At 58.1% G+C, this 26,004-nt stretch overlaps 2 protein-coding genes across 6 annotated transcripts; one reads left to right on the top strand and one right to left on the bottom strand.

Moving 5' to 3' along the window:
- The first annotated feature begins 249 nt into the window (after window positions 1–249).
- CRLF1 (cytokine receptor like factor 1) lies at window positions 250–21,965 on the top strand. Of its 5 annotated transcripts, none has more exons than XM_056822142.1 (10): window positions 250–383; window positions 3,978–4,553; window positions 11,387–11,671; window positions 12,664–12,793; window positions 13,145–13,314; window positions 14,809–14,966; window positions 17,593–17,761; window positions 20,755–20,939; window positions 21,369–21,416; window positions 21,559–21,965. In XM_056822142.1, the coding sequence occupies exons 2-10, from the start codon at window positions 4,532–4,534 to the stop codon at window positions 21,580–21,582; spliced, it is 1,191 nt and encodes a 396-aa protein (XP_056678120.1). In that variant the 5' UTR covers window positions 250–383; window positions 3,978–4,531; the 3' UTR covers window positions 21,583–21,965. The 5 variants fall into 5 exon arrangements, with proteins under 5 accessions (XP_056678120.1, XP_056678121.1, XP_056678117.1 ...); XM_056822139.1 differs by lacking the exons at window positions 250–383; window positions 3,978–4,553 and adding exons at window positions 5,383–5,860; window positions 6,192–6,449; XM_056822140.1 differs by lacking the exons at window positions 250–383; window positions 3,978–4,553 and adding exons at window positions 5,384–5,860; window positions 6,192–6,449 and having other exon boundaries at window positions 21,374–21,416.
- A 409-nt stretch (window positions 21,966–22,374) lies between these two features.
- On the bottom strand, window positions 22,375–24,979 carry REX1BD (required for excision 1-B domain containing). The gene is made up of 5 exons (XM_007489246.3): window positions 24,820–24,979; window positions 23,868–23,950; window positions 23,504–23,708; window positions 23,281–23,369; window positions 22,375–22,682 (listed from the first exon to the last, which is right to left on the bottom strand). Exons 1-5 carry the CDS (start codon window positions 24,919–24,921, stop codon window positions 22,610–22,612), a joined length of 552 nt encoding a protein of 183 aa, XP_007489308.1. The 5' UTR covers window positions 24,922–24,979; the 3' UTR covers window positions 22,375–22,609.
- Between the last annotated feature and the right edge of the window lie 1,025 nt (window positions 24,980–26,004).

Here is a 26,004-nt window from a genome sequence, read left to right as displayed (position 1 = left end):
GATGGCTTAATCAGCCGCGGCTGTGCCGGGCGCAGCTGGAATGTAACCTGCAAGCCCGCACATCTGGCTTTGGTCTCCTGTCTCGCCCCAAAGCGGCGGGGAGCGGGAGTCAGGAGCTCTCGGCCTCCCCCGGGCTCGCGGCCTCCCCTGCTCTTCTCATCATCGGCTCGGGGACCGTGGAGCAATTAAGGACTGGAGGACCTACCCCAAATCTTGCTCCCTTCCAAGCACCTCCCAACCCCAATTCCTGTGACTGGGGTCCAGCGCCTGGAGAAGGCATTGAAGAAGCCTTAGTTTCCCTGATTCATGGACTAACGTGGATCGGAAAGTGGGTGGGGAGCAGCGAAAGGAAAGGACCCTAAATTCCGTGGTCCTGGGCTCAGGTGAGCTCTCCCCCCTTCCCCCCCCCCCCCCCGCAGTTGCGGCAACTGCCTCCCCTCTGGCCAGCAACCGCCTCCCTTTCCCAATTCACCGTCCCGTCTCCCCCCCCCTTCAGATCCCCCCCAGGGAGCTAGTCCAGGTGAGGGGGGCAGGGGAGAGCTGCGCGGCCCCGGGGTCGGGTTTCAGGAAATCCGCCGACATTCCTCAGGGGCTTAAGAGGGAAAGTTTCTTCTGCGCCGCCCCTCACCCCCCTTCACTTCCTACCCCCTGGGGCGCCTCTCCCGATTCTGAGCAGAAGCAGGGTAGGGGGCCACTAGACCCTTTGGGAGTGGAAGACGCTATCAGCTTCTGGGCAAAGACAGTTCCCCGACGGCTCTGGAACGACAGAACCGAGGCTATTTTGGGTCCTTGGCCTCTGGGTTCTTTCTAGGGCTGTAGCCTCGGGATCATGTGTCTAGAGGAAGATCTGTGGGCCCGGGTGCACATGTCCAGGCGCCTCCCTGGGTCCGCGTCGGGGCGTCCCAGTCAAACCATCCGGGAAGAGCCCGGGTGTCTCCTTCCCTCCCCTCCCCCCCACGGCCCCAGCCTAAAGTTGATGTCACCCTCTGGCAGGGCAGACTTCAAGATCTGGACAAGCCACTCTTTGTCCAGCGCCCGAGTCCTGTCCTCCCTCCTCCAGGCCAGAAGGCTGGCATCCAGGGGGCAAGGGGTGGAGGCCCGAGCCCTGGCACCAGCGCGGCGCCACTCACCCAGCCCTCAGGCAGTCGGCTTGAGGAGTGAAAGGGGGTGGAGAGGTCAGAGAGGAGCTGCAGCCACTCCAGAGCCCACAGAGGGCTGGAGCGGAGGGGTGAGGGAATTGGGGGGGCAGGGAGGGAGCAGAGGTCTCGAGAAGTAGTCACTTTGACCTCACCTGCCCACCCTGAGCTCTCCTTCTTTCCAAGACCCTAGGTTTGGGGGAGAGGGGAGAGCTCAACCTCTAACCCCCAGCGCTGGGCCCCCAGCAGCTTTGAGACTCCCAAATGCAAGCAATCCCTACTCCTCCCACCCCCACCCCACGGCTTTCTACTTACCCTTGCCTCCACCTCAGGGTCCCCAAACTGACTCTCTCAACCGGCTAGAACCACTCAAGAACCTACTCTCAGTCCTAATCCCATAATAGGAGGCTCAGCCAGGGAAAGCTCACATCCCCACTGTATCCGCAGGGTCCTGAAAGAGACTTAAAGATTTCGAGGTCCCCTCCACACTTCCCCAAAAAGCACCCTGGGAGCCCTCCCAAACCAGCCCTAGAGCGTTGAGCCTCCACCGGCACAGAAAGGCCAGGAGACCTTTTGGTCCTACCAATCTCACTTTATAGAGCCTGGGGCGGGGTGGGTGGGGAGACTGACTTGCCTAAAGTCAGTCGGGCAAGCCAGACCGGGTACTTGACTCTCAGGTCTAGGCTCTTTCTTTCCCTTACTGGCTCAACGGAACACTGGTTTGCGCTACTGGGCGAGTCCTAGGAACCTGAGAAGAGGGATCTAGAAGTCCTTGCCCTTTTCAAAATCCCCATCGGATCGCGGCCCCTCGGACGATTTTCCGGAGCCAGATGTGACCACCCTTGGGGGCAGGACTGGCAAGAAATAGGCAATTGCCCTGGGTAGGAGGCGGGGGCTAAGAATTCCTCCTAACTGAAGACTTGGGCTTTGAGGACTTGGGTCAATATTTGAGGAATTTCTCCCACTCTCCGGATTCTGTGAGGAGGGAGGGGTTAAGCTGCAAGCTCGAGAGATCGAAAACTCACCCCACCCCTCCCCACCCAGCCCGGACTATTTTTCTGGGCCACTGGAGACCTAGCAGAGGAGTTTGAAGTCTATGGCAAGAAGAGAAAGCCCCAGAGAACACCCGGAGCATACAGCTGCAAGCGGATCCATGCCATGAAAAGAAGTAACAAGACCCTCCAACCTGGGGGAGGGCATTGACCAAGAGTAAAAATCACTAAGTCGTGGGGGAGTGGAGGGCATAAGCAGTTGCCAACCCTTGCTGGTAGACAAAACCTAGAATAAGTAACTTGGGAGATGGAGGAATCCCAGAGCGCTTAAATTATGCCCAGTGCCTCATGGGCAAGGGTGTGTGGCTCAGCAGGAGCAGGAAAAGCTCTTATTACCCTGTCTCATCCTGGGCAACTAGTGAGGACTGTTTGGAGCTAGCTGGCATAGAAGAAGAAAAACTGGGTTTGCAGAGAGAGGGCTCTATCTTGAGCAAGTCTCCTACCTCTCTGAGCCTAGGTTTCCTCATCAATCAGTAAATATTTATTGGGGGCAGCTGGGTAGCTCAGTGGATTGAGAGCCAGGCCTAGAGATGGGAGGTCCTAGGTTCAAATATGACCTCAGACACTTCCCAGCTGTGTGACCCTGGGCAAGTCACTTGACCCCCATTGCCTAGCCCTTATCACTCTTCTGTCTTGGAGCCAATACAAAGTATTGGCTCCAAGACAGAAGGTAAGGGTTTAAAAAAAAAAAGTAAATATTTATTAAGCACCTACTATGTGCCAAGCGCTGTAATGGAAGCTGGGGATACAAAGAAAGAAATGAAACTAACTGGTGCTGCCCACAAGAAACTATTTAAAATGAGATCAGCTAATACATGTAGGATCCAAACTGAATTGCTTGTCAGCCCTGGGAGGGGGGAGGGAAGAAGGGAGGGAGATAGCAGGAATCGAATACCTTTGGAAAATCCATGTGGACATTCGTTATTGAAAAAAAAGAAAGAAAGAAAAAGAATTGTAAAGGAACAACTAGCTAAAAGGAGCTCTAGTCAGTTCTATTAGCCTAGGAAGCCTGAGGCTTAGGAAGATCCAATCAAGCCAGCCTCTGTATGCCCACATTTTAGGTGATTAAGAAATGCCATTGAATGGAATGTTCCTCAGGAGAGCGTTTGCTTCTCTACTGAGTGGGGAAGACCTTAAAAACATAGAATATTGAGCAGGGCAGGATCTTAGATCCTGGAATAGTCCCCTGAACACAAAATATTAACAGTTGGAAGGGGCCTTAGAATAGCCGGATGCTATGGCCTTAAGACACTAAATGGCAGACCTGAAAAAGGCTTTGGAACATCCCTGTAGAGACCAAAGGGAGCTTAGAACACAAACACAAGCTGTCGGAGGCGGGAGGGTCCTTAGAATAATAATGCCGGTGCCCAGAGGAACCTTAAAATGTAGACTATCAGAACGGAGAGAGACCTCGGAGGTCATTCAATCTTCTTTGTTCCGGGAAGGAAAGGGGGAAGTCAAACAATTAACTCAAGTATTTATTGTCAAACCAGCGACCACCTATCGCGTGAAGCCTAACCACCGCCACCACCACTAACTCCTTTGTCGGTGCCTTTCTCCCGCCTCCGCCTTCATCTTTCCTTTGTTTCTCCCCCACGGAAAGTAAGCTCTTTAATGCCAGGGATCTCTGGTTTTTGTCTTTGTATCTTCCGACCCAGCACAAAGTGGTCACAATAAATGCTCATTGAAAGGAAAGACCTTTCCTCTTTGCTTCAATTTCACTAGATTTCAAAGAAGGGAGAAAGGGGAAGAGAAACTAATTTTTCTCCTTCCCTCCTTCTTTTCCTAGGGATGATCCTGGACCCAAGAGTTTCCCTGATTCCAGTAGAGGGTGCTGTGTCCGTCTCAGTTCGCTGGTGGTCACAGATGGATGGTGCTGGCAGAATTCACAGGAACCACGATCTGAATCGTGGTTCTGCCTTTGACTTACTGGTTAACCTCTGGAAAAACGCTTTCTTTGTCTAGTCCTCAGTTTCCCCATCTGTAAAATGAAGGAGTTGGTCTAGACGATCTCCAAAATCGCTTATAACTTTATTAATCCATCGGCAGGGTATTGTCCCCCAAGTCCTGGCTGAGGCTCCTAAATCCGAAGCGCTCCTAATCCTCTGACCTCTTGGTCTCCTTTTTCGACCCCCACTACCCCAGATCTCGCCTCCTCTGGGACCCTCTAGCCGCCTCCTTCTTCCGGCTCTTTCCCAAGACCCGGCTGCAGGGCAAGGTGCCCGTGAGTCTTTCACGTCAGCACCAGTGACCGGCCGCCGAGACTGGTGCGCCCACAGTTCTCCAATCCTAACCCACGAGGCTGGCAGAAGAAGGGGAACCTGCAGGGTCTGAGCTGGGGAAATGGGTGAAGTCTCAATCAGAGGTACGGGGTACCCACTGCCCGCATTAAAGTCTCTCTGGATCTCTGGCTGCTGCACTTAGCTCCCTCCGAGCTGGAGAGGAGGAAGGGCTCAAAGTAAAAAACCTTTCTTCTCAATCTCCCCCCATCCCACCCGAGACGGTCTGTAGGTTCCAAGACCTGTGGCAGTGGGCAGGTGCCCCAAGGGCGCACTCACGAGTCAGCCTGCTCTCCCTCTCGTGCTTCCTCCCTCCCACCCTCCACGCCCGGCTGGCTGGGGGTGCGCTCCAGGCGGGGCCCGGCTAGGACCCAGCCCGGGGGGCCGGAGCCGGCAGCAGCCAGCAGCAGCCACGTCAAGCGGAGAAAAAGCAAGCCTTCCTGGGTCGGGAACCTTTCCGGGGAATGGGCTGGATGCAACAGGCGTGTATTCCAGGGGAAGGCGTGGGCAGGCAGCCTTTGCGCCAAACCTCTCCCCCGCCCCCCCCATACACACACCCCGGAATGGGAGTCACTGGGCAACTTGAGGGGGAGAACTCAGACCTGGGTCTCCGTCGGCCCTCGGTGTCACAGCTCCCTGGAGCTATGGGCAGGGCTGGAGGGGCTATTATTAAATGGGCTGCGGGGACCCAAGTCAGGGCGAGGAGCGGCTGGGAAATCCCCCTCCCCCTAATGTTTGTTTATTGCAGAGGATTTTGCCTCAGAGCCGGCGTCCCGAGGGCCCGAGGACAAGCTGGGGTGTGGTGTGTGCGTGACAGAGTAGCTGGGAGTGGGGTCCGGGGCTCAGAGAGTGAGACCACGGGCGGGCGGAGAGTAACGGCGGGCGGGGTGGGGGCAGGGACAAAGTAGAAACGAAAACTTTTTAAAATTTTCAGTGGGGGAAAAAAAGTTGCTCTGGGCGGTCGGTGCTACCTGCAGTTAGGGTGTGGGTGCACCTCCTGACTATTACTCACCTGCGCGCCACCACCCCCCGGCCCTGGCCCTTACCTGGCCCGGCCCTCAGGAACCTTGCTGAGTGGATTTTTCCTAGTGGGGAGGGAGGAAAGCCGGAGCCCAAGAGCAGAGAGAGAGAGAGGATTGAGGGAGAAGGGAGAAGCCGGGCCCAGAGGACATCCTTTCTACAGGAACCCTTCCCATCCCCTCCAGTCTCTCTCCTTGGGCGACTCCAGGAGGTGTGCTTGCATGGGGGTCCGCGTGTGTCTTGGGACCCCTCCCCCAGAGAAACCCGACCTTAGAGCCTCTAGCAGAGCCGTCTTTCGTCCGGGGCCTGCGTTACGTCGGGGCCCTTTGGGCCGAGGTAACAGGAGAAGGAGCCGCTCAGCTAATGTCACTAAGTGGGTTTGCACTTCTCTCCCTCCCTCCCTTTCTTGAGTTTTGTATCTTTCTCTCCCCCCCCCACTTCCAGTGAACACCCCCCTCCCATCAGAGCAAGGCGCTGGGGGGAGGAGGGCGCAGGGGGAGGTTAGGCTGGGGGTTGGGGGGAGGCTGAGAAAGGGGGGAGGAGAGAAAGGAGGAGGAAAGCGGGAGGGGGCAGTGGAGAGAGGGGGACAGTGAGAGGAGTCTGGAGTCCCAGCAGTGGAGGGCTTGTTAATTTCAGGCCCCCCCGGGGGCGGGGCAGGGCGGGGCCAGAGGCGCATTAGCAGCTTGTCAATTTCGGTTGCTCAGACTTGCCCCGGACTCTCCGAAACTTGTTGCGGCTCCGCGCGCCCGTCTCCTTCTCCCCTGGCCACTCACCGCCTCCCGCTCCCTCGCTCCCTGTTCCCGGCTCCCCGCGGACCTGCTTTTCCCCTGAGTCCCGGGGCCGCCGGATGCTACGGGCTCCAGGCGGAGGCTTGAGGCAGGGCGCTGCCCTCCCCACAACGCGGACCATGCTAGCCTTGGCGCTGCTTGCCTTCGGAGCGCTGCGAGCCGGATCTGGAAGCTGTGAGTACCTACCCCAAACCGTCCCCTACCCCCAGGCACTCACTCACACTCCCCACTCCAGGAAGCGCTGGGAGATGCTCCGGGCCAGGCTGGAACCCACCCCCCTCCCCTTGGTCCCCCTCCCGGCCTGCGGCACCTGGCTGGCCCGGGAACAAAGAAAGGGGCCCCGGGGAGCCCCCGTTGGGCCCCGGGACGAGGGGGAGGAGGAGGAGGCGCCAGCCCAGGGCGAGGCGGGATGGGCAGGCCCGGAGCGCAGCGCGCCTCGGGCGGGCTCCGGGGGTCGTCTTCTGACTAGGGTGGGAGGTTGCGCTTAGCCGGGTACCGGCAGGGCACGGCCCTGGGCCTGGGCGCACGAGATAAGACTCTGTCCCCCGGCATTCCTTCTCCCTCAGCGGGTCCGCACCACCTGCGAGGCGCGCTAGACTCGGGGAGCCCTGGCCGGGCGGGGCTAGGAGTTCTGAATAGGAGCAGGGCAGCTCCTGTGGCCCCCAGGACTTCACCTGGCCTGGCTTAGTTGAACGGGCGAGTCACCTCGGTCTCTGAGAAGCGGGCCTCTTCACTGAGCAGCCCCCCCACCCGGCGAATTCCCCCCTCTTTCAGCTCGGGGGCAGCCTTTGAGCCTTCCGGGGCTCCCTCTGCTGCTCGCTGCGGGAGTAAGGGGTAGGAGAACGCATCGCATCACCCCTCTTTGTAGCCTAGGGTCGCGTTCCGGCCTTGGTCCTCGGGAGCCGGGCCAGACCCTGCATCGCCCGGCCTCGTTACCTCTCCTTCTGTCCTGGGCGCGGAGTACACCCGCACCTTAGTCTCCCCAACCCTCCGCCGGCCCAAACGGGAGAGATTGGGTTGAGCCGTGTGTCTCCCGATCTACAAGGAGGGAGTGTAAGGGTGGGGGAAGGGGACCAGAAGGGAACCGCGCCCCGGACTGAGAGCCTGGAAAGGGGGCTGTTAGGGTGATGCTCAGCCTGCTTTGCCCCCTCCTGGGTTTATGGAAAGAGCTAGGGGAAGGGGTGAGATGGGACAGTGCTGGGGGCCACTCGGCTCCAGCTCTTGCTTGCCTGGCTCTGGGCCCGGGGATGAGCCTCTGAAAAACGGGGCTGCTTCCCCCATTCTGCCCCACCGGCCCCCTCCCAACCTGGGCAGTTTTTACTGCCCAGACGGGTCTAGTCCCTTTCTTGGACTTGGGGCTGGGGCCGCAGTAAGATCAGGGCTTTGGAGAGATGCCCCACGCTGAAGGAAGGGGTGAGGGTCGGCAGGGGCTGGATGGGTACATCCACAGAACTCCATACTTCGCCCCTGCTCAGTCACACCTCTGCCAAGGCATCTGGGACCAGCCTCCCAAAGGAACATATATACAAACACTCATCTGCACTCACACAAACACACTGGCACACACAGACTCACACGGACTCAGTCACACACCCTCCCTCGCACAGTCACCTAATCACATTCAACTACAAACTCATTCTGGCTCGGATAGACTCTTGGGCCAGCATGAACTTATATACACATTCCCACAAAACCCCATTCAGATTCCCAGGACGGTGTTCAGATAAACACACAAACTTGGCTGGATCCCCACAGGCACAGGACTCTAGTCCCCCCCCAAATCCCAGCACCCACTCTTACTCTCCAGCCACAACCCCATCTGCCCAGGAGCACCCTGAAGGGCATCCCGCATTGGCCTCCTTCAAGAGCTTCCCCCCCTCTACTCACACCCCATCCTTGACTTGGCTTGTTCTGAGCGCCCTCTCTCAGGCCACTGTCTGCCCTGGGCAAGGTCTCAGTGGGAAGCTGGGGGACAGAAAGAGAACTGGGGGTGTTCTGGCTCCAATAAGTGTCAGAGAAGGAGAAGTCAAGGGTGGAGGAAGGAGGGTGGGGGAAGCTTGGCTAGGATTGGGGCCCCCAGAAAACCCCCATAATCCAGGGGACAGTTCAGGGTGCCTTTGTTTCCCTTCTTCTGTGGAGGACCAGAGGGAAGACGAGGAGAAGGGGAGTGTGTTTGTGCAGAGGGGGTTGTTGTGTGTTTTTTTCTTTAAGGAAAAAAAATTAAATAAAAGATCCTCACACCTCTACAATGTGTTTCGACTTTATGATGTGACTTAGCACCTGACCAGCAATCTGGTTTTATGGTCCAGTCGTAAAGTGTCCAGCAGGTATGGACCCGAGTTCTGGGCTTGCCCTGTCTGTCCTGGGCCCGGCCAGCCCCCTCCACCCGCCTCCCTGGCCCCTTCCGCTCCAATCTGAAAACTTCACACTTTTCCCTTTTAAAACACATGTTCTTCCTTTTTAATAACGGGCCAGGCTGTGGATCGGAAAAACATTGTTAAAGTCGCTGGCCCCGGGAGCCAGCAGTCTGCACAGCTCCCTTGCTCCCTCGCTTGCTCAGCTCAGCTCCCATCACTCTGGGTGGAAGGCTGGGGCGGGTGGAGGAGGGGGGGAGATGGAGAGAGAGGAGCCCAAGCCCGAGAGGAGGGGAGCTCCCTGCCAAGAGAGGGGGGGTGCCTCAGCCCCTGGGCCAGAACGGGGCAGAGGGAGGCCCAAGGAGTCCTTGGTCCGACTTCTGGCTGCCTCGGGTTCAGCCAGGTCGGGCAGGCAGTGCCGTGGGCTCTATAAATTTGTGGTTCCCCACCCCACCCCCGGGCTCTCGGCCACCCAGCCTCGTGGAATGTCTCAGCCGCCTCCTTTCCACGTCGGGAAATATAGTTTTTATGCATTGTTTATGCTCGATCTTCCGTTTGTTCTTTCTGGGGGCTGCTCTCTCCCCACTCTCTTCTCCCCCCTTCTTCCAGCAACAGGCCACAGGCCAGCCTGGCCGTTCCCCTTCTGAGGGACCCCCAAGCCAGTGCCGGAAAGGGGTGTGGGACTGACTGGGGAGGGCCCAGGAAGCGCTGGGCCCGAAGCCCTCTTTCCTCCCGCCAGCTGAAGGAAAACAACAGGCACCCCCCCTTCCTCAGCAGGCTGCCGGCTGGCACTGCCCACTGGTGCCCACAGATCCACAAAGGGAGGCCAAGACCCCCGACGGCAGCTGTGGCATCTGGGAGAGGCGCCACAATGGGGTTGGGATAAGACAGAGGAGCCAAAGCAGTGCTGGGGAGTGGGCAGGACTAGAGTTAGGGAGGGCTTTGGCACAAATAGGGCCAGCGACACCCCCCTCCATAGACACACACCTCCCACCAAGAGGGTCTGGACCCCCCAGAGAGCCCCCTCTAGTCTGCTTCCAGAAGGCCTCCCTTCCCCACAGGGGTGCTCCCTGGGTGCCCGTGACCCTGAGTGGGCCAGGGCGAGAGGGGTCCCCAGGCCACCCCCCTGGGGTGCCCCCGCCCCTGCCCGGGAGGCAGGAAGCAGTGGGTGGGCTGGGCAGAGGCGCCGGCAGGCGGGAGGGCGCGGGGGCTTCCGCGTCAGAGTTTCATGCTGAAGGAATTCCGAATTAGCGAGGAGGCCGGCTCTCTTGGTAACGCTTCTCTCACTGTGACCTCCAAACCAGATTACTGGGGCGGGCTTGGCTGCACACGGCTTCCCAACATGTTTTTCTGTTGCTCCGTCAGAAACCTCCTGTGCAAGCCGCCCGTGGTCGGAGGGCAGCAAAGCCCATGACCAAAACCGGGAGAGCCACTGGGGTCTCCCTCCCGGCCGGGAAACAAAGCCCCCGGGCGCGCCAGCGGAACAGGGGATTCTGCCCTGCTCCCTCCCGCTGCTGCCCCTCCTCTGCTCCAGCCGCCAGCCAGCACATCCATCCGTTGCACCACTCCGCTCGAAGGGATGGCTCAGACTTCAGGCACTCCCTGGACAGAGCCCCAAATTCAATTTATATCTCACGCTCCAAGCAGACAAAGCCCACTGCCAAATCTGCCCATAGAAATCCCAGCCATCTCAGAGGGTTGGAAGGAGGAGGCAGCCGCCGCATCCGCTGGCTTGTCCCCAGTCCACCTCCTTCCCAGCCCAGGGGGAAAGTGAGGAGGGCAGGACCCCCTCACACCCTCGGGGGAACAAGCCGGAGACCCTTGGCCACTTATCGCCTGCCGAGAGGAGACAAAGGAAAGAGAAAGGGAGCTTAGCTAATCTGCCCGCCTGGCTGGCCTCAAGGAGCTCTCAGTCAGGAGGTGGGATGGGACTGTAACGCCCAACAGCTAGCAGAAGCTCAGCCCGAAGATGCCCAAAAAATGCTAAAGTGGGAGGTGAGAAATGAGCAGGGGGAGGGCAGGCCAGTGGAATAAGGAGAAGCCTCGGGCTTTAGAGACATTGACCCAGCCTTGCCCCATGCTGGGGAGGGGGACACCCCACATGCAGGGCTGCTGGACAAGGAAAAGACTATCTTAGCACTGAAACATTCTTGTCCCAGCTGTTAGGGTCCGATAGTGGACAAAGAAGTAGCAGTGTAGACTGTGGAGGTCCCACTGTGCTGCTGTGTTATGGGCATCCTCCCAAGTGGAGGTGGAGATGGTCTGGAATCATAGAATTTTAGAACTCTTAGGGATCAGCTAGTCCAATGCCCACATTTTAAAGATGGAAAAATTAAGCCCAGGAGAGAAAGGACTTACTCAGGGTTGCCTGGGAAGTTAATGGCACAGCCTCCAGGATATGAACTCCCAATATCAAAGCATTTTGAGCTGGAGATGGCCTTAGAGAACATCCAGGATAATTTTATAAATAAAGAAACTGAAGTCCAGAGAGTGGAGTCTGGATATGACTTATTTAGGAGCATGCAGGAAGTTGGCAGAGCTGGAACTCCTACATAAGTGTACTGACCTCCATCTCAAGGTTCTTCATTCCACACCAAGCATCTTTCCTCCATTCCTTTCCTTAAAGCCCCAGCCATCTTTGGACAGAAGACACCCTCAGAAGCCTTGGGTTAACCCTCTGTCCCTCTTGAATTCTAACTCCTGACAGCAGTTGCCCTTGCCCCTGGGGCTGATGGGCTATTATTTCTCTAACCCCAGACCTGGCTGTGATCGCCCCCCAGGACCCAACGCTGCTCATCGGCTCCTCCCTCCATGCTACCTGTTCAGTGAGTGTGAGTGGCAGTGATGCACCCATGGCTGAAGGGCTCTACTGGACCCTCAATGGCCGACGGTTGGCCCCGGAGCTCTCTCAGGTCCTCAACGCCACCACCTTGGGCCTGGCATTGGCCAACCTCAACGGTTCCAAGCAGCAGTCAGGGGACAACCTGGTGTGCCACGCACGGGATGGGAGCATCCTCGCTGGTTCCTGCCTCTATGTTGGCTGTATGTGCTGGCTCCTCTGCCTTTTGCCTCCCCCCTCCCAATCATCAGGACCCCCCCAGTCCCTATCTCCCATCCCCTCTGACCCTGTGGGGTTCCAGGGACCTCCAATGCCCTATCCTGGGGTCCAAATTACAGCTGCTTCTGAGATGGTTTGAAAGGACTCTTGGAGATGACTTCCTCCACACTCCCCATCTTTGGAAGCATCTGGGTCTTGGTGAGGAGGAAAAGAGTAGTTTAGGCCAGACTCGGTAACTCTGGGGTCCTAGTGAGCCTAAGGGTCAGGGGACAGGAATGACGTGTTTCTTCTTTCCATCCTTCTACAAGAAGGAATCAAAGCTGCTACATTAAACACCAGGCCAGGCTTCCTCCTTCTGTACGGACGACCTCTCTGCCTGTAGGAAATCCCTCCTTTGAGCAAGAAAGGCTCTGCATCCCCTCTGAACCCTTAGGAAGCAGGAACTAAGCTGGGGGAAATGCTGGCCCCTAAAGGGCCTTCAGGAGATGGAGAGCAGGAGCAGGAGGTGCACGGACAGATGGAAGAACTAGGCTTCAGCCAGCCCTCGGGCCTTCTGTCCCCACAGCCCAGACTCCCCGCTAGTGCGGGAGCTCCCCAGTCCCCACCAGCCCCAGGCCGCATTCATAAAGAACTTGGGCCCCTGGATCTTTGACGTGTCTTTCAGGGAAACAGGGAATCCGGGTAGGAGCGGACATTCGCCTCTTCCTCTCCCCTCCCAGGGAGCAAGCGCTCCAAGACCCCAGCACAGACCCCAACACTCGGTAACCGGATCCTAGGCAGGGTCCGTGGCTGCGAACACGTTTCCTTGAAAGAAAGGATGAATAAATCAGGAGGCGTCGCTCCCCCAGCCTCAGGCCCAGCTCCCCGGGGAGCCCGGTTCCGGTGTTGCCCGGGCCCCTCCTCTAGTCCTCTGCTGATGGGGGGGGGCCTGCGCCCCCGAGTGTCCGGTCCACCTTGCTTCCCTTCATCTCCCCAGTGCCCCCCGAGAAGCCTGTTAACATCAGCTGTTGGTCCAAGAACATGAAGGATCTGACGTGCCGGTGGTTCCCGGGCACCCAGGGCGAGACCTTTCTCCATACCAACTACACCCTGAAATACAAGCTTCGGTAAGCATGTGGGTGCAGGGACAGAGGGAGCCAGGGGGAGTCGGGGGACCGGAAAGAGGGCTCAGGCATGGAGTGCCCCGGGGAGGGGAAGCCCATTCCCGGTGGGAGATACCTGGGATTCCCGGGAGCCTGAGGAGGGGCACATGGAAAGGGGCCATCCAGGAGGAGGAGGGAGCGAGTTGAGCAGAGATAGGAGGCGAGTCCCTGGAGGAGGGGAGCGTAGCAAGGGGCCCCGGGAAGGGATTTCCTGGCAATGGGAACAGAAGAAGGTGAGGGGATAGCAGAGGTGGTAGGACAGCCCGGGCTCCAGGGCGGGTGTGTAGGGGGGTGCCGTTTGTCTCCCTAAACCAGGTGGTACGGGCAGGATAACACATGCCAAGAATACCACACCGTGGGGCCCTATTCCTGCCACATTCCCAAGGACCTGGCACTATTCACGCCCTACGAGATCTGGGTGGAGGCCACCAACCGCCTGGGCTCGGCCAGGTCCGAGGTGGTCACCTTGGACATCCTGGATGTGGGTGAGGCCCCCCCCAGCCCCCCAGGCTCTTCCCTCCCTCTCCTCAGCCCTCTAGCATTCTAGCCCTAGAAGATGGAGATAAGGACGGAAAGGAAGCGGAACCTGCTGCCTCAGGAAGGCTAAAAGGGGGAGCCCGAGTCTTTGTGGGCCTCTGCTCCCCAGGGCCCTTTGGCCTTGCTGCTTCTCTGCCCCGCTCTTCCTCCTCCTCCGTCCCCTCTCTGTCCGCTTCCAGTTGGCCCCTGTCTGCCCCACTCAGCTCCTTTCGCTGGTCCCCATCCATCTGCCTGAACACTCCCCTAGTCTCTCAGCCTTTCTCCATCTCTACCGCTCTCTGCCTTTCTTCCCTCCCTCCCTCCCTGGGAGGCTAAGTTCTTTGCTTGGCTGGAGGGGGGTGGGGGGTGGGGCGGGGCATCCCAGTCTCGATCCCTGTCCTGGGGCCCTGGACACCCCACGGAAAACACCTGGCTCTGGTTTGCCCTCGGGGTGGGGCCCAACTCCTTCCTCTGAAGCCCCAGGTCCCTGCCCTCCCCCTCCCCGCTCCCTCCCTAATGGGATGGGGCTATGGCTGGGGCTGGGATGGGGCTTGGTCTCTGGGCCCCTCCCCCTCAGCCTGGGCCAGGTGTGGGGGCCCTTGGGGAATGGGGAAGGGAAGGGGAACAGGAGCCTTCAGGTCAGGGAGGGGCTGGGGAGACCCAGCCCTGGCCCCCTCCCTGGGAAGCCTCCGGACCTGGTCTGGGGGCAGGGGGGGAGGACCGGAAGGCAGGAAATAGATGATCTGTGAGCAGAATTGGTCCTAATCTAATTAGGATGTTTCTCAGCCTCCCTTTCCCCCAGGCAGCCCCCAGTCCTTAACCCTTTCAGTGCTGGGGCTCCCCCCAACATACACAAGGGGGCAATGCTAGCCTTGGCCCAGAGCTCCTAAAAGATGGGATTCTCCAAGGAGAAGAAGGGGGGTGGGGGGCCGAATCATTCGCCCCTGTGCATAGAGCCCTGACATCACACCCCCACCTTGCCACTTCTGGCGGTGTGGCCCTGGGTGAATTCACCAAGCCACAGCAAGATGGTTTCCTTATCTGAAAAGAGAGGCACTTTATACCTGAACTGTGTCCGTCCAAGAACCCCGGTGAAGAAAGCACTTTGAAAACCTCCAGAAGTCGACATTATGATTATATCAGTTCCCAGTGTGGGGCCAAAAAGCTTTTAAGGCCCATGGTTCAAGTTCCCAGAAATCTCCCTGTCCACTGTCCGGCCTGGCATGAACTCTCCCTTTGCCATCATCATCACGATCATCATCATCATCATCATCATCATCATCATCATCATCATCATCATCATCGATGCCCATTCAGACCCTCCAAACAATCCCGGGGGTCCCGCCGAGCTGAGTCCTTTCCATGGTTTGGTCCCACTACCGTTAGTGTCCCTTTGGTTAGGACGAGGCTAGGGGGGAAGAGAGCCAACCTGAAAGGGATTAATTCACCCAATTCCTCACCAGTAACAACAGACCCCCCACCAGATGTCCATGTGAGCCGAGTGGGGGGCTTGGAGGACCAACTGAGTGTCCATTGGAACTCCCCACCAGCACTCAAAGACTTCCTTTTCCAAGCTAAGTATCAGATCCGCTATCGAGTAGAGGACAGTGTGGAGTGGAAGGTAAGATGACATTTCCCCTCTGACCTTCGACCCCATCCCAGAGTGGATTACCTTTTTTCCTTCTTCCCACCCCCTACATGAACACCAGTCTCACTGCTTTTCTTCCCTGGCCTTCCTCTCTCTCCCTCTCACCCTCCCTCCATTTTTCTCTCCTCTTCCTCCTCCCTTCCTCCCTCTCCCCCTAATCCTCCCTTTCTCCATCTTTCTCTCCTTCTCTTCCTCCCTCTCTCTCTCAGCCTCCCTTCCTCCATCTTTCTCTCCTTCTCTTCCTCCCTTTCCCTCTCCTCCCCCTTCTTCCTTCTCCCTCTCAGCCTCCCTTCCTCCATCTTTGTCTCCTCTTCCTCCCTTTCCCTCTCCTCCCCCTGTCCTCCCTCTCCCTGTGACCCTCCCTTTCTCCATCTTTGTCTCCTCTTCCTCTCTTTCCCTCTCCATCTTTCTCCTCTCTCTTTCTGTTTCTGCCTTCTATCCACCTCTGTCTGACTGTCTCACCCTTCATAGAAAGCAAAAACTCAAAATGTGAAGAAATTTCCTGAAGGAGAACAAGAGTAGACTGATTGGGACTTTAGAGACTATCTAATCCAACTTCCTCATTTTACAGCGGAGGAAACTGAGTCTCTGAGAGATTTAGAGCATAAAAATAGAAGTGCAGAACTTGCAGAAACCTCAGAAAATAGACTGGGGGCAGGGACTCTCATCTTTGTTTCTGTTTCTCCAGCACCTAGAACAGTGCCTGCCATACAGTGAACACCCTGAATGGTGCCTATCACAGAGGGAGCACCTAGAACCAGAACAGTGGCTGCCACGTAGTGAGCAATTAATGCCTGTCTCCTAATTGATGAATATGGAAACTGGAAGGACCACCTAACGTGGAACAGTAGAGCCATAAAGGATGGTAGAGAGGCTGCCTAGTTCAATCAATCAGCCACTTAGCTCGATCAATCAATAATGAAAGATTTAGTAGGTACTTACTGTATGTCTGGCACCAGGCTGGGTACTAGGGATACAAAGACAAAAGGAAGAAGTTTTGCCTTCAAAAAGCTTCCATTCTGGGGGGAAGGGGAGGAGTGAGGAGGGAGAGACAAAATATTTATATGTAAGTCTATGCAAACTAGATACCGACAGGCCAAGTGGTACAGTGGATAGAGTGCCAGGCCTGGAGTAAAGAAGACTCGTCTTCCTGTGTTCAAATCCAGCCTCAGACACCTACTAGCTGTGGGATCCTAGGCCAGTCATTTAACCATGTTTGCCTCAGTTTCTTCATCTGTCAAATCAGTTAGAGAAGGAAATGGCTAACCACTCCAGTATCTTTGTCAAGAAAACTCCAAATAGCTTGCAGCTGTGTAACCCTGGGCAAGTCACTTCACCCTGTTTGCCTCAGTTTCCTCATGGTTGAAACGAACTGGAGAAAGAAATGGCAAACCACTCTAATATCTCTGCCAAGAAAATCTTCAGGACAGAAGAGCCAAAATAGACAAAAGACTATTAATAGAGGAAAATAGGAGGAGCTGAGGGAGAAGGGGAAAGCTTCCTCAGGAAGGTGATGTTTGAGCGGATTTATGAAGGGAATAAGAGATTCTAAGAGGCAGAGGTGAGATGGGGATCCAACCAGGGGGGACAACCAACTCCAAGGCTTGGAGAGGAGTGTCATTGTGAGGAACAGCAAGGACTCCCATAGGACTGAACCTTATAGGGCAGGAAGGGGTTTAATATCTAAGGTTAGACAAGTAGGTTGGAGACAGGCAGCTGGGTGGCTCAGTGGATTGAGAGCCAGACCCAGAGATGGAAGGTCCTGGGTTCAAATCTGGCCTCAGCCACTTCCTAGCTGGGTGACCCTGGGCCACTTGACCGCCATTGCCTAGCCTTTACCACTCTTCTGCCTTGGAACCAATACACAGTATTGATTCTAAGATGGAAGGTGAGGGTTCAAAAAAAAAGGATAAGAGGAGGGAATTGGGGTAAAAGGGAAAACTGGGAGCCAAGTGCTATAGTCCTTGGGAAAAAAGGAAGAGTGACCCAGGGGCTGGTACTGGGATCTCCAGGATCTCAATTTGGGTGATAAATCTTAATTGAGTGAACCCCAAAGAAGGAGAGTTTTGCTGAGGGGTTGTGGCAAAGAAAGAGAATGAGGAGCAGAAAAAAAAAAAGAAAGGATTCGAACTCTCCCCCTGGCCATCTACTATCAGGACTAAATGTGTGTGTGTTGGGGGGAGTGGGCAAGGCAAGGGTAGCGGGGTCATCGGGAGAAGCCAGGTTTGTCTGGGTGCCAGGAAATGGAGGTCTTATTAATGAAGAAACAGGAATTCCAGATGAAATGAAGTAAGGTAGGGCTGACAGAGATGAGGAATAAGAGAGGGCAATATGGGTTGGGGCAGGGGGTGGCTCTCATCTTGCAGATGGAGAAACTGTGGCCCAGGGAGGATGTCGAGGTAGCTGAGACCCAGGCCCAATAAGTCCAAGGCTCTCTCTGCTCCAGAAGGCTACCATCTTGGCCCTGACAAAAATACCCATTTACCCTTTGGCCTCCATCGATGTCCCTTTCTTTGACGACCCTCTAACTCTTTCTGCCCCAGCGGGGAGTTCCTTGGTTTCCTGACCATTTCCTTCTCCCACCCCCTCCCCTGAGCAGGTGGTGGATGACGTGAGCAATCAGACGTCCTGTCGCCTGGCCGGCCTGAAGCCAGGCACCGTCTACTTCGTGCAGGTGCGCTGTAATCCCTTCGGCATCTATGGGTCTAAGAAGGCAGGAATATGGAGCGAGTGGAGCCACCCCACTGCGGCCTCCACACCCAGAAGTGGTGAGGGAACCCTCCTCCAGATCCGGACCGTCCGTGCCCACAGAGCGCAGAGCAGAACTTCAGAGGTGGAAGACCCAACAACGAAGGGGGGCAGAGCTAGAAAGGACCTTGGAACATAAAGTGGGAGCCATCTCCGAAAGAGCCTTAGAACATGGAGCGTCAGCGCCAGAAGGAGAGAAAATGCCAGAGCCCTTAAAGGGCCTTTAGATCAGAGGATGTCAGAACCAGGAGGGCCCTTAGAACACAGCATATCATAGCTGAAGCGGGGGGGGGGGGGGGGGGGCTTAAAATATAGGATACCAGAGCTGGGAGGGCCCTTAGATCAGAGGATGTCAGGCCCGGGGGGAGGGGGGGTGCTTAGAACAGAGAATGCCAGAGCTGGGAGGGAGCTTAGAACAGAGAATGTCAGAGCTGGGAGAGACCTTAGAACAGAGAATGTCAGAGCTGGGAGGGAGCTTAGAACAGAGAATGTCAGAGCTGGGAGAGACCTTAGAACAGAGAATGTCAGAGCTGGGAGAGAGCTTAGAACAGAGAATGTCAGAGCTGGGAGAGAGCTTAGAACAGAGAATGTCAGAGCTGGGAGGGAGCTTAGAACAGAGAATGTCAGAGCTGGGAGGGAGCTTAGAACAGAGAATGTCAGAGCTGGGAGAGAGCTTAGAACAGAGAATGTCAGAGCTGGGAGGGAGCTTAGAACAGAGAATGTCAGAGCTGGGAGAGACCTTAGAACAGAGAATGTCAGAGCTGGGAGAGACCTTAGAACAGAGAATGTCAGAGCTGGGAGGGAGCTTAGAACAGAGAATGTCAGAGCTGGGAGGGAGCTTAGAACAGAGAATGTCAGAGCTGGGAGAGACCTTAGAACAGAGGATGTCAGAGCTGGGAGAGTCCTTAGAACAGAGAATGTCAGAGCTGGGAGAGACCTTAGAACAGAGAATGTCAGAGCTGGGAGAGACCTTAGAACAGAGAATGTCAGAGCTGGGAGGGAGCTTAGAACAGAGAATGTCAGAGCTGGGAGAGACCTTAGAACAGAGAATGTCAGAGCTGGGAGAGACCTTAGAACAGAGAATGTCAGAGGTGGGAGAGACCTTAGAACAGAGAATGTCAGAGGTGGGAGAGACCTTAGAACCCAGTCACAGATGGGAGAGTCCTTAGAACCCAGAATGTCAGGCCAGGGGTGGGGGGCCTTAGAATAGAAAATGTCAGGGCTGGGGGGGGGCCTTAGGACCCAGGACATCAGAGCTGGGACAGCCCTTAGAGAATGTCAAGACTGGGGGGAGGCCCTTGGAACACAAAATGTCAATGGGGGGGCTTTAAAATACAGAATGTGAGGAAGGGGGGGGCCTTAAAACACAGACTGCCAAAGGAGAGTCTTAGCTCTATGCTTCCCCCACACCTGGGAAGGGGGACAAGAGGGAACAGGAGTGTGTGGATGCACATGGCTGCAACTCCATTCTTCTAGCTCTGTTCCTGAAAGGCCCTGGCTGGGTGGGGAGTGCTGGGGAGGGGGCCTGGGGGGCTGGGGCTACAGCCTTGGCCCGCCGCGTGCCCAGCACCTGCGTTTCTTGCAAAGGAGCCAGCTGGAGGCTGATTTCCCGCCGGGGAGGGAAGGCCTCGGCCTCCCTCGGCCTCCCTACTGCAGGCAATGCCAGCACTTGTCAGCAGGTCCCCCCTGTTATTTATGACGTGAGGCTGATGTCCTTATCCGTCCGAGCGGTCCCTGGCCTTAGCTCCCACCATAGTAACCCATGTAGCCCAGCCCAGCTCGGCCTAGTCTAGTAGTGGGGGGAACCGCCTGACAACCAAGCACCAGGCCTTCACTATGGGGTGGACAGTGCTGGGGGCAGGAAGGGGGGGCTTGCTGTAGTCTGCTCTGAGGGGATCCGGCTGAGTTTGGAGTCATTTTTTAGCCCATGGGCAGAGAAAAGGCTCTGATATCTCCCCATTTCTCTCCATCTCTGGAGAGACCCTTGAAGCCAGGCATGAAGCCATGGGGTCAATCAACCACTGTTTGGGGGTCTCCCCCTCTCAAGGAGCCCGTTTTATTCCTCCCTCATCCCCTGCTCTCTCTATCCCTGTCTCTCTTCCTCTTTCCTCGTCTCCTGGTGGGCTGGTTGGTTTGTTTTTTCCCATTCCCCTCTCCCTGCATATCTCCCTGCCCAGGGTCTCTTCATTTCTTCCTTTCAAAGCTCTCTGTTCTTCAATAAAGGAGTCTCCTTTTCTGCCTGACTTCATCAGTCTCTCCCCCTCCCTCCCTCTCCCTTCCTCTTCCCCCCTCTCTCTCTCCCCTCTCTCTCTTTCATCCTCCCTCTCCTTCCTCTCTCATCCTCCCTCTCTCTCCCTCTCCCTCTCTCTGTCGGTCTCCCCCCTTTCTCTCCCCCCCACACCTGGGCTCAGCCCAGTGGGGACTTCTGCTCTTTCTTTGTGGAAAATTTAAGAGAGAAATCCCTTCAGCTTTTGTCAAGCTCCAATGAACAAGGGAGTGAGGGGGAGCCAGCCGGCTCGTTGCCCCCCAACACACAGACATCCCCCGGGGAGTCGACGTGCACTCAGGAGCCTAGGCAAATGTGGATACAGGCGCGTGGCAATCAACGTCTCTGTGCCTGGACACGTGGCCACGTGAAAGGCCACAAACACACGTGGCTTCCTGGGCATGCTGGCGTGCTTCTCCTCCGGAGATGGGCAGAGCCCGGGCTCAGAGCTCCCCCGAGGCGCCCTCTCTGACCCTGGGAGGAAGCTCATCCTTTTTCCCCTCTCTCCCTGGTCTTGGCCTGCTCTCTCTCCCATCTCCTGGGATTGGGCCCCAGACTTGGAGACTAGAGCCCGCCTTAGGCCAGGGCCCACAAGAGCTCTCCATCCAGGGCTCAGAGAGGGTCTCCGAGGCCCCTGACCGTTCAGAATAGGCCCCAGTGAAAGCAGTAGAGCAGCCAAGGCCCTCCCCAGGCTGGGCCTGCCTCTCCTGGGAGCGTCAGATCTCCGCGCTTCTCTCCATTCCCCAGAGCGGCAGGGCTCCGGCGGCGCCTGCGAGCCTCGGGGAGGGGAACCCAGCTCCATGCCGGTGAGACGGGAGCTCAAGCAGTTCCTGGGCTGGCTGAAGAAGCATTCCTACTGCCCCAACCTCAGCTTCCGCCTTTATGACCAGTGGCGAGCCTGGATGCAGAAATCCCACAAGACCCGCAACCAGGTAGGTATGGCCCAGAGCCGGAGGGGGGAGGAGGCCCTCCCCGGGGGGAGCCCGGGCCTCGGGACCCTGCACCCGAGCAGCCCTGCCCTCCGCCTCTTCCCTGGGAAGCCGAGAGAAGCCATCTTGGATCTTATATGGTAGGCGAGCTGGAAAGGGGTCCTCCAGTCCAGCCCCTTCATTTCAGAGACGGAGGCCCGGAGACAAGCAGACACCAGGCCGAGGTCACACAGCCAACCCATGCTAGAGCTAGGACGAGAACTCGGTCCCCGAGAGGGTCTCCGAGGCCCCTGACCGTTCGGTCCTGGCCAGTTTCTGAGCCCAGGGCCAGCCCGACCCCTCCTGCCTGCAGGCGGTGATTTCCGGGAGGCTGGGTAGGAGCAGGGTGGCTGGGAGCAGGCGCCCTCAAACATCACCCATGTTCTTTCTAAGCACAGGACGAGGGGCTCCTGTCCCCGGGCAGACGGAACACGGCGAGAGGTAATTGGGCTGGGTGAGAGAGTGGGACCTGCACCCTTCCCCAAAATGCGGCCTTCCCTCCCAACGTTGCCTATTCCGTCCCGGCCCTGGTGCCCACCCTCCTCTGTGCTCAGCCACGGCTTCTCTCCTTTCCTGCCTCCAGGTCCTGCCCGGAGATAAGCTGTAGCAGTCCCAGGTCCTGGGCCAGGAGGGTGTCTGCCCACCCTGGTGCCCCCCCAGAGTCCAGGAAACACAGAGGGAGGACACGTCTGGGGCTCCCACCCGAGTCCTCCCAAGCACCGGATCTGTGCATTCATCCAGGACACGAGATGCCCACCCAGGCCATAGCACCTGCCTGAGCCCGTTCCTCAAATGGGCAGCCCAGGCTTCGGCGGAGCCACCAGGCGTCTGGGCTGTCTGGCAAGGAGCTGTCCCTAAGCCCCGGGCCGGCGAGGAGCGGAACAAGGCAGGGCCAGGGCGAGCCCCTGCCTCTCGTGGCACCCGCACCCTCCTGCTTCTGCCCGGCGCCCTGTCAAGAGTCTTATAAATAAACGACTTATTTTTGGTGAAGCCCTCGGAGTGGCACGTGGGGGGGTGCCTCTGGGCAGGGGCTCCCCGAATGCTGAGGTCTCTGGGCAGCATCTCTGCTCCCTGAAAGGCTCCTCCTTGCCTTCTTCCATTCTCACACGCTCAGGGAAGGACTGAGCCAGGAACAGATCATGGGGGCCGCGGGGGGCCAGGCAGCAAAGCTCCATGTCGGGCCTCCCCGGCCTTCCATGCACAAGTCCACTAGGGCTCTCCCGCCATCAGCTCCAGGGATCCCAACCCCCATCCTGATGCTCCCGGAGTGAGCCGGGGCAAGGCAGGGATGAGCTTACACCTCGGATGAAGGGCCCAAAGGCAGAGCCCAGCCCAGGGTCTCGGCCCTGAGCCTCCGCGCCCTCTCCACAGACGAGTCCCAGGGAAGAGGAGACAGAAGCGGGGAGACAGAGTGCTTTATTTCGGCAAGCATGGGGGATGCGCCCCAAGGGTCCCCCCGGCAGGGTGCGGTCCTGGGGCTCTCCCGGGGGAGCATGAAGTCCGGAGGGGGCGAGCGCCCTGGGCAGGCCTCCCATCCCCCAGCCCGGGGCCCGTGACCCCAGAGGAGGCTGAGGGGCGGTGGGCGGGCGGGCGCCTCTCCTCCTAGCGTTTCCCATCTCCCTCGGGGCCAAACATCACTCAGCCTCTTCCGAATCATACTTCAGGTCCTGGACAATCTCACTGATTACCTCCATGGTTTTAATTATCCTACAAGAGCGGATGGAAACTATAAATAAGATCCAGATGGATCGAATTATCCCGACCGTGCAGCTCAAGAAGGCCTGTTTATGAAATGCTCGGCCCAGAGAAGGCGACCGAGCCCTCTGCAGGGTGGTTGGTAGCTAAGCAGGCCCGCCCACGCCACCCCGGGCCGCTGGGGTCTTCCTGGGTCCTCGCAGGGGCCCCGGGGGAGGGGGGTGCTGAGCGCCCGCTCCACGGCTCTGGGGAGGGCATTGCCCAAAGGGCGCCCTGGCCGGGCCCCCCAAGTCAGTGGCATGTGAGATGTGAGGAGGGAGACCCAGAAGAGGCGCAGGAACGCTGGGGAAAGGAAGGAAGGGACTCGGAGGGCATGGACAGGAAGACACAAAGAAAGCAGGGAGCCCCAAGGGAGGGTGTGTGCCCCTGTGTAAGGGAGGGGGGCAGGGGGGGGAGTGCCTGTGTCTGGGGCGTGTGCCCGTGTGCATTAGGGGAAAGGCAGAGGCAAGGGGGGGGGGTGAGAGCCTGTGGCCTCGGGAGCATTTGGGGGCCTCTCCCAGGACCCCCCCTTGTGGCTCCTCTGCCTAGGCCGGCGCAGGTCGGCCCCCACCTCTGGCGCAGCTCCTGAACCTCCTCTCGGGGGGCTGCGGCCCCCGGCTCCTCTTGGGCCTTCTGCCGGGCCAGCTGTAGAGCGGCTGTCTGGGGGAGAGCGCAGGCTCCCTGAGTTTGGGCCCGAGGTCACTCCCCCATCAGCGCCTGGCCCCTCCCCCACCCGAGTCTGGGGAGAGTGAGGGCCCCATGACAGTGACGGGCTGGCTGGGGCAGAGGCTGACCAGCTCCAGTCGCTGCTGCTCCTGGTCTTGCAGGTGGGCCACGTGCTGGGCGAGGTCGGGCCGCCCGTGGGTGTCCCTGAGCAGCTCCTGGATGGCCAGCACTTCTCGGGAGATGCCGGCAAAGGCCTCGGTCACCTCGTGCACCAGCTGCCGGTAGCGGGGGAAGTCATAGTGTGGTCCGCTGCTCAGATAGGCCCGGTGACCCCTGCAAGGGAGCGGGTTCAGCAGAGTGACTGAGGCAGAGTCGGAGACCCCGAGCCAAGCCCCCTCCGGGAGAGAGGCGGAAGCACGGTCCGGAAGTCCCAGAACCCGCCCAGGGCCCCAGGCAATGCCGCCCTCCCCAAGGACCCCGACCCCCACTGACTGGTCCAGGAGTCCAAAGGCCTCAGAGCGCTCGGCCTGAAGGTCTTGAAGTTGCAAGAGCAGGTCCCGGACGTGGGCGTGGCTCTGTGGGATACAGAGAGGGGGACCATTGGCCCCGGCCCACCTCCTAGCCTTCGTTGAAAGTCCCAAGAACAAGGGTCTAGAAAGAAGGATACAGCCCCGGGACCTCCCTTCCCCAGCGCCGGGCCGGGTCCCTCCACCGCTCCCCAAGCGGGCACAGCTCTGGCCCGGACCCCAGGGACCAAGGACAGCCGTGGGGAGACCGGACAGGGATGGGGGGAGCGGGGGGCGGGGCCTGGCCGACCTCGAGCAGGGGCGTCTGGGAAAGGAGCCCTGACCATGCAGTAGAGCAGGAAGGCCCCTGGAGGTCTAATCCAACCTATTCATTTTACAGAGGTGGAGAACGAGCAACAGGAAAACCCAGGGCTTTGCAAGGAGCGGCCACTGGGGGCGCCAGAGGGAAGAACCGCGCAGGGTTGCTCAGGCATTGGCCATTAGGGAGCGCCAGAGGGAAGGGACGTGCAGGGTCTCTAGGGCAGAGGGAAAAGTCCCCTTCGCCTTCCGCATGGACTGTCAGGCAGGGGAATTGCCAGAAGGAAAGGGTGAGAAGTGGAGCTCCGACAGTGGCCACTAGGGGGTGCCGGAGGGAGAAGTGAGTGGGCGGAGCTCTGAGGCAGGGGAGCACCAGGAGGAAAGCACGCCGGTTGGGGGGGCGGGGGAGGAGGCAATGGCCACTGTGAGGCACCAGGGGGCTCTCTGGCAGGGGAGCTCGGAAGAAGCCCAGGCCATCCATCGCCCCCCACCCCCACCCCATACCCCCTCTCCCCGCTATCCGCGATCCTGTCCACACACGCTCTTCCCCAGCGGCGCATCTCCCCACCCCTAGCCCAAGCCCCACCCGTAACCCTTCCCTACGGCCTAGGCAGGCTCACCCCGGCCCGGGCCGGCTCCTCGGGCCCCGGGCTGCCCGCCCCTCCGCTGGGGGCCACCGGAGCCTCCACCTCGGCACTCGCTCCCGGCATGGCAGGCCCCATAGACGCCGCAGCCCGGCGAGGCCGGCCGGCCCCAGAGGAGCGCAGACTCCGCCTGCGCCCCCTGCAGGGCGGGAGGACTCAGGACAGGCCGGGGCCGGCGGCGCGCATCCAGACTCCTACAATCCTGTCCAGGACATTTCACTGCCCACATAAACCACGCTGGTCCAGAGCTGCCTCTCCCATGTACAATACTAACTAAGCCGGCATTTCCATTAGCGCTTCAAGGTATGCGCAAAGCACTTTAGGTATACCGCGTAGTTGGAGGTGCTGGTGGTATGATTATTCCCATTTTACAGATGCAAAACAGGTTGGGAGAGATTCAGTGATTTGCCTACCACTACTGCACAGCCTGTAAGCATTGGAGGGAGAATTTGAACTCTGGACTTCAGACTTGGGGCAGCGAAGTGGTGCAGTAAAAAGAGTACTGATTCAGACCCAGCCTCAGACATTTTCTAGCTGTGTGACCCTGGGTAAGTCCCTTAACTGTGTTGGTCTGGATTTCCTCATCTGTAAAATGAGCTGGAGAAGAAAATGGCAAACCACTCCAGGATCTTTACCCAGAAAACTCCAAAAGGGGTCAAGAGGAATCAGATATGGACACAGATGCCACTGAACAACTTCAGACTTCAAATCCAATGTTCTTTCCATCGTCTGAGAAGATTCTAATGCATACGTGGGCTTTTCTTTGGATTCCCAGAGTCTAACATTGCTGGGCACCTAAGAGCTTGATACTCAACTAACCAATCAAGATATTATTAGGATATTCATCAGTGAATAAAAGCAGGGAAGGAGGAAACAAAGCGCCAGCTGTTGGAATTGTGTCCTTTGAGCCTCACAACCCTGGGAGGGAGGTAGAACTAAGATACCCAGGACAGCTGGGACAGAGGCACACAGCAGCCAAGTGACATGCCCCAGGGGCACACAGGAAGTGCTGGAAGCTGGAGATTCCCTCTAGTCCATCAGTTAATCTACTAAGCACCTACTATGTGCCAGGCATGGTGCTGAGTGCAATCCACAGAATCATCTAGCTGCCTGCAGAGAGAGTAAATCTGGGATTTGAACTCAGTTCCTCCGATTTCCTAA

This window comes from Monodelphis domestica, chromosome 3, assembly GCF_027887165.1.
Source record: "Monodelphis domestica isolate mMonDom1 chromosome 3, mMonDom1.pri, whole genome shotgun sequence".
NCBI lineage: Eukaryota > Metazoa > Chordata > Mammalia > Didelphimorphia > Didelphidae > Monodelphis > Monodelphis domestica.
This window is presented reverse-complemented; position numbering and strand designations above follow the sequence as displayed.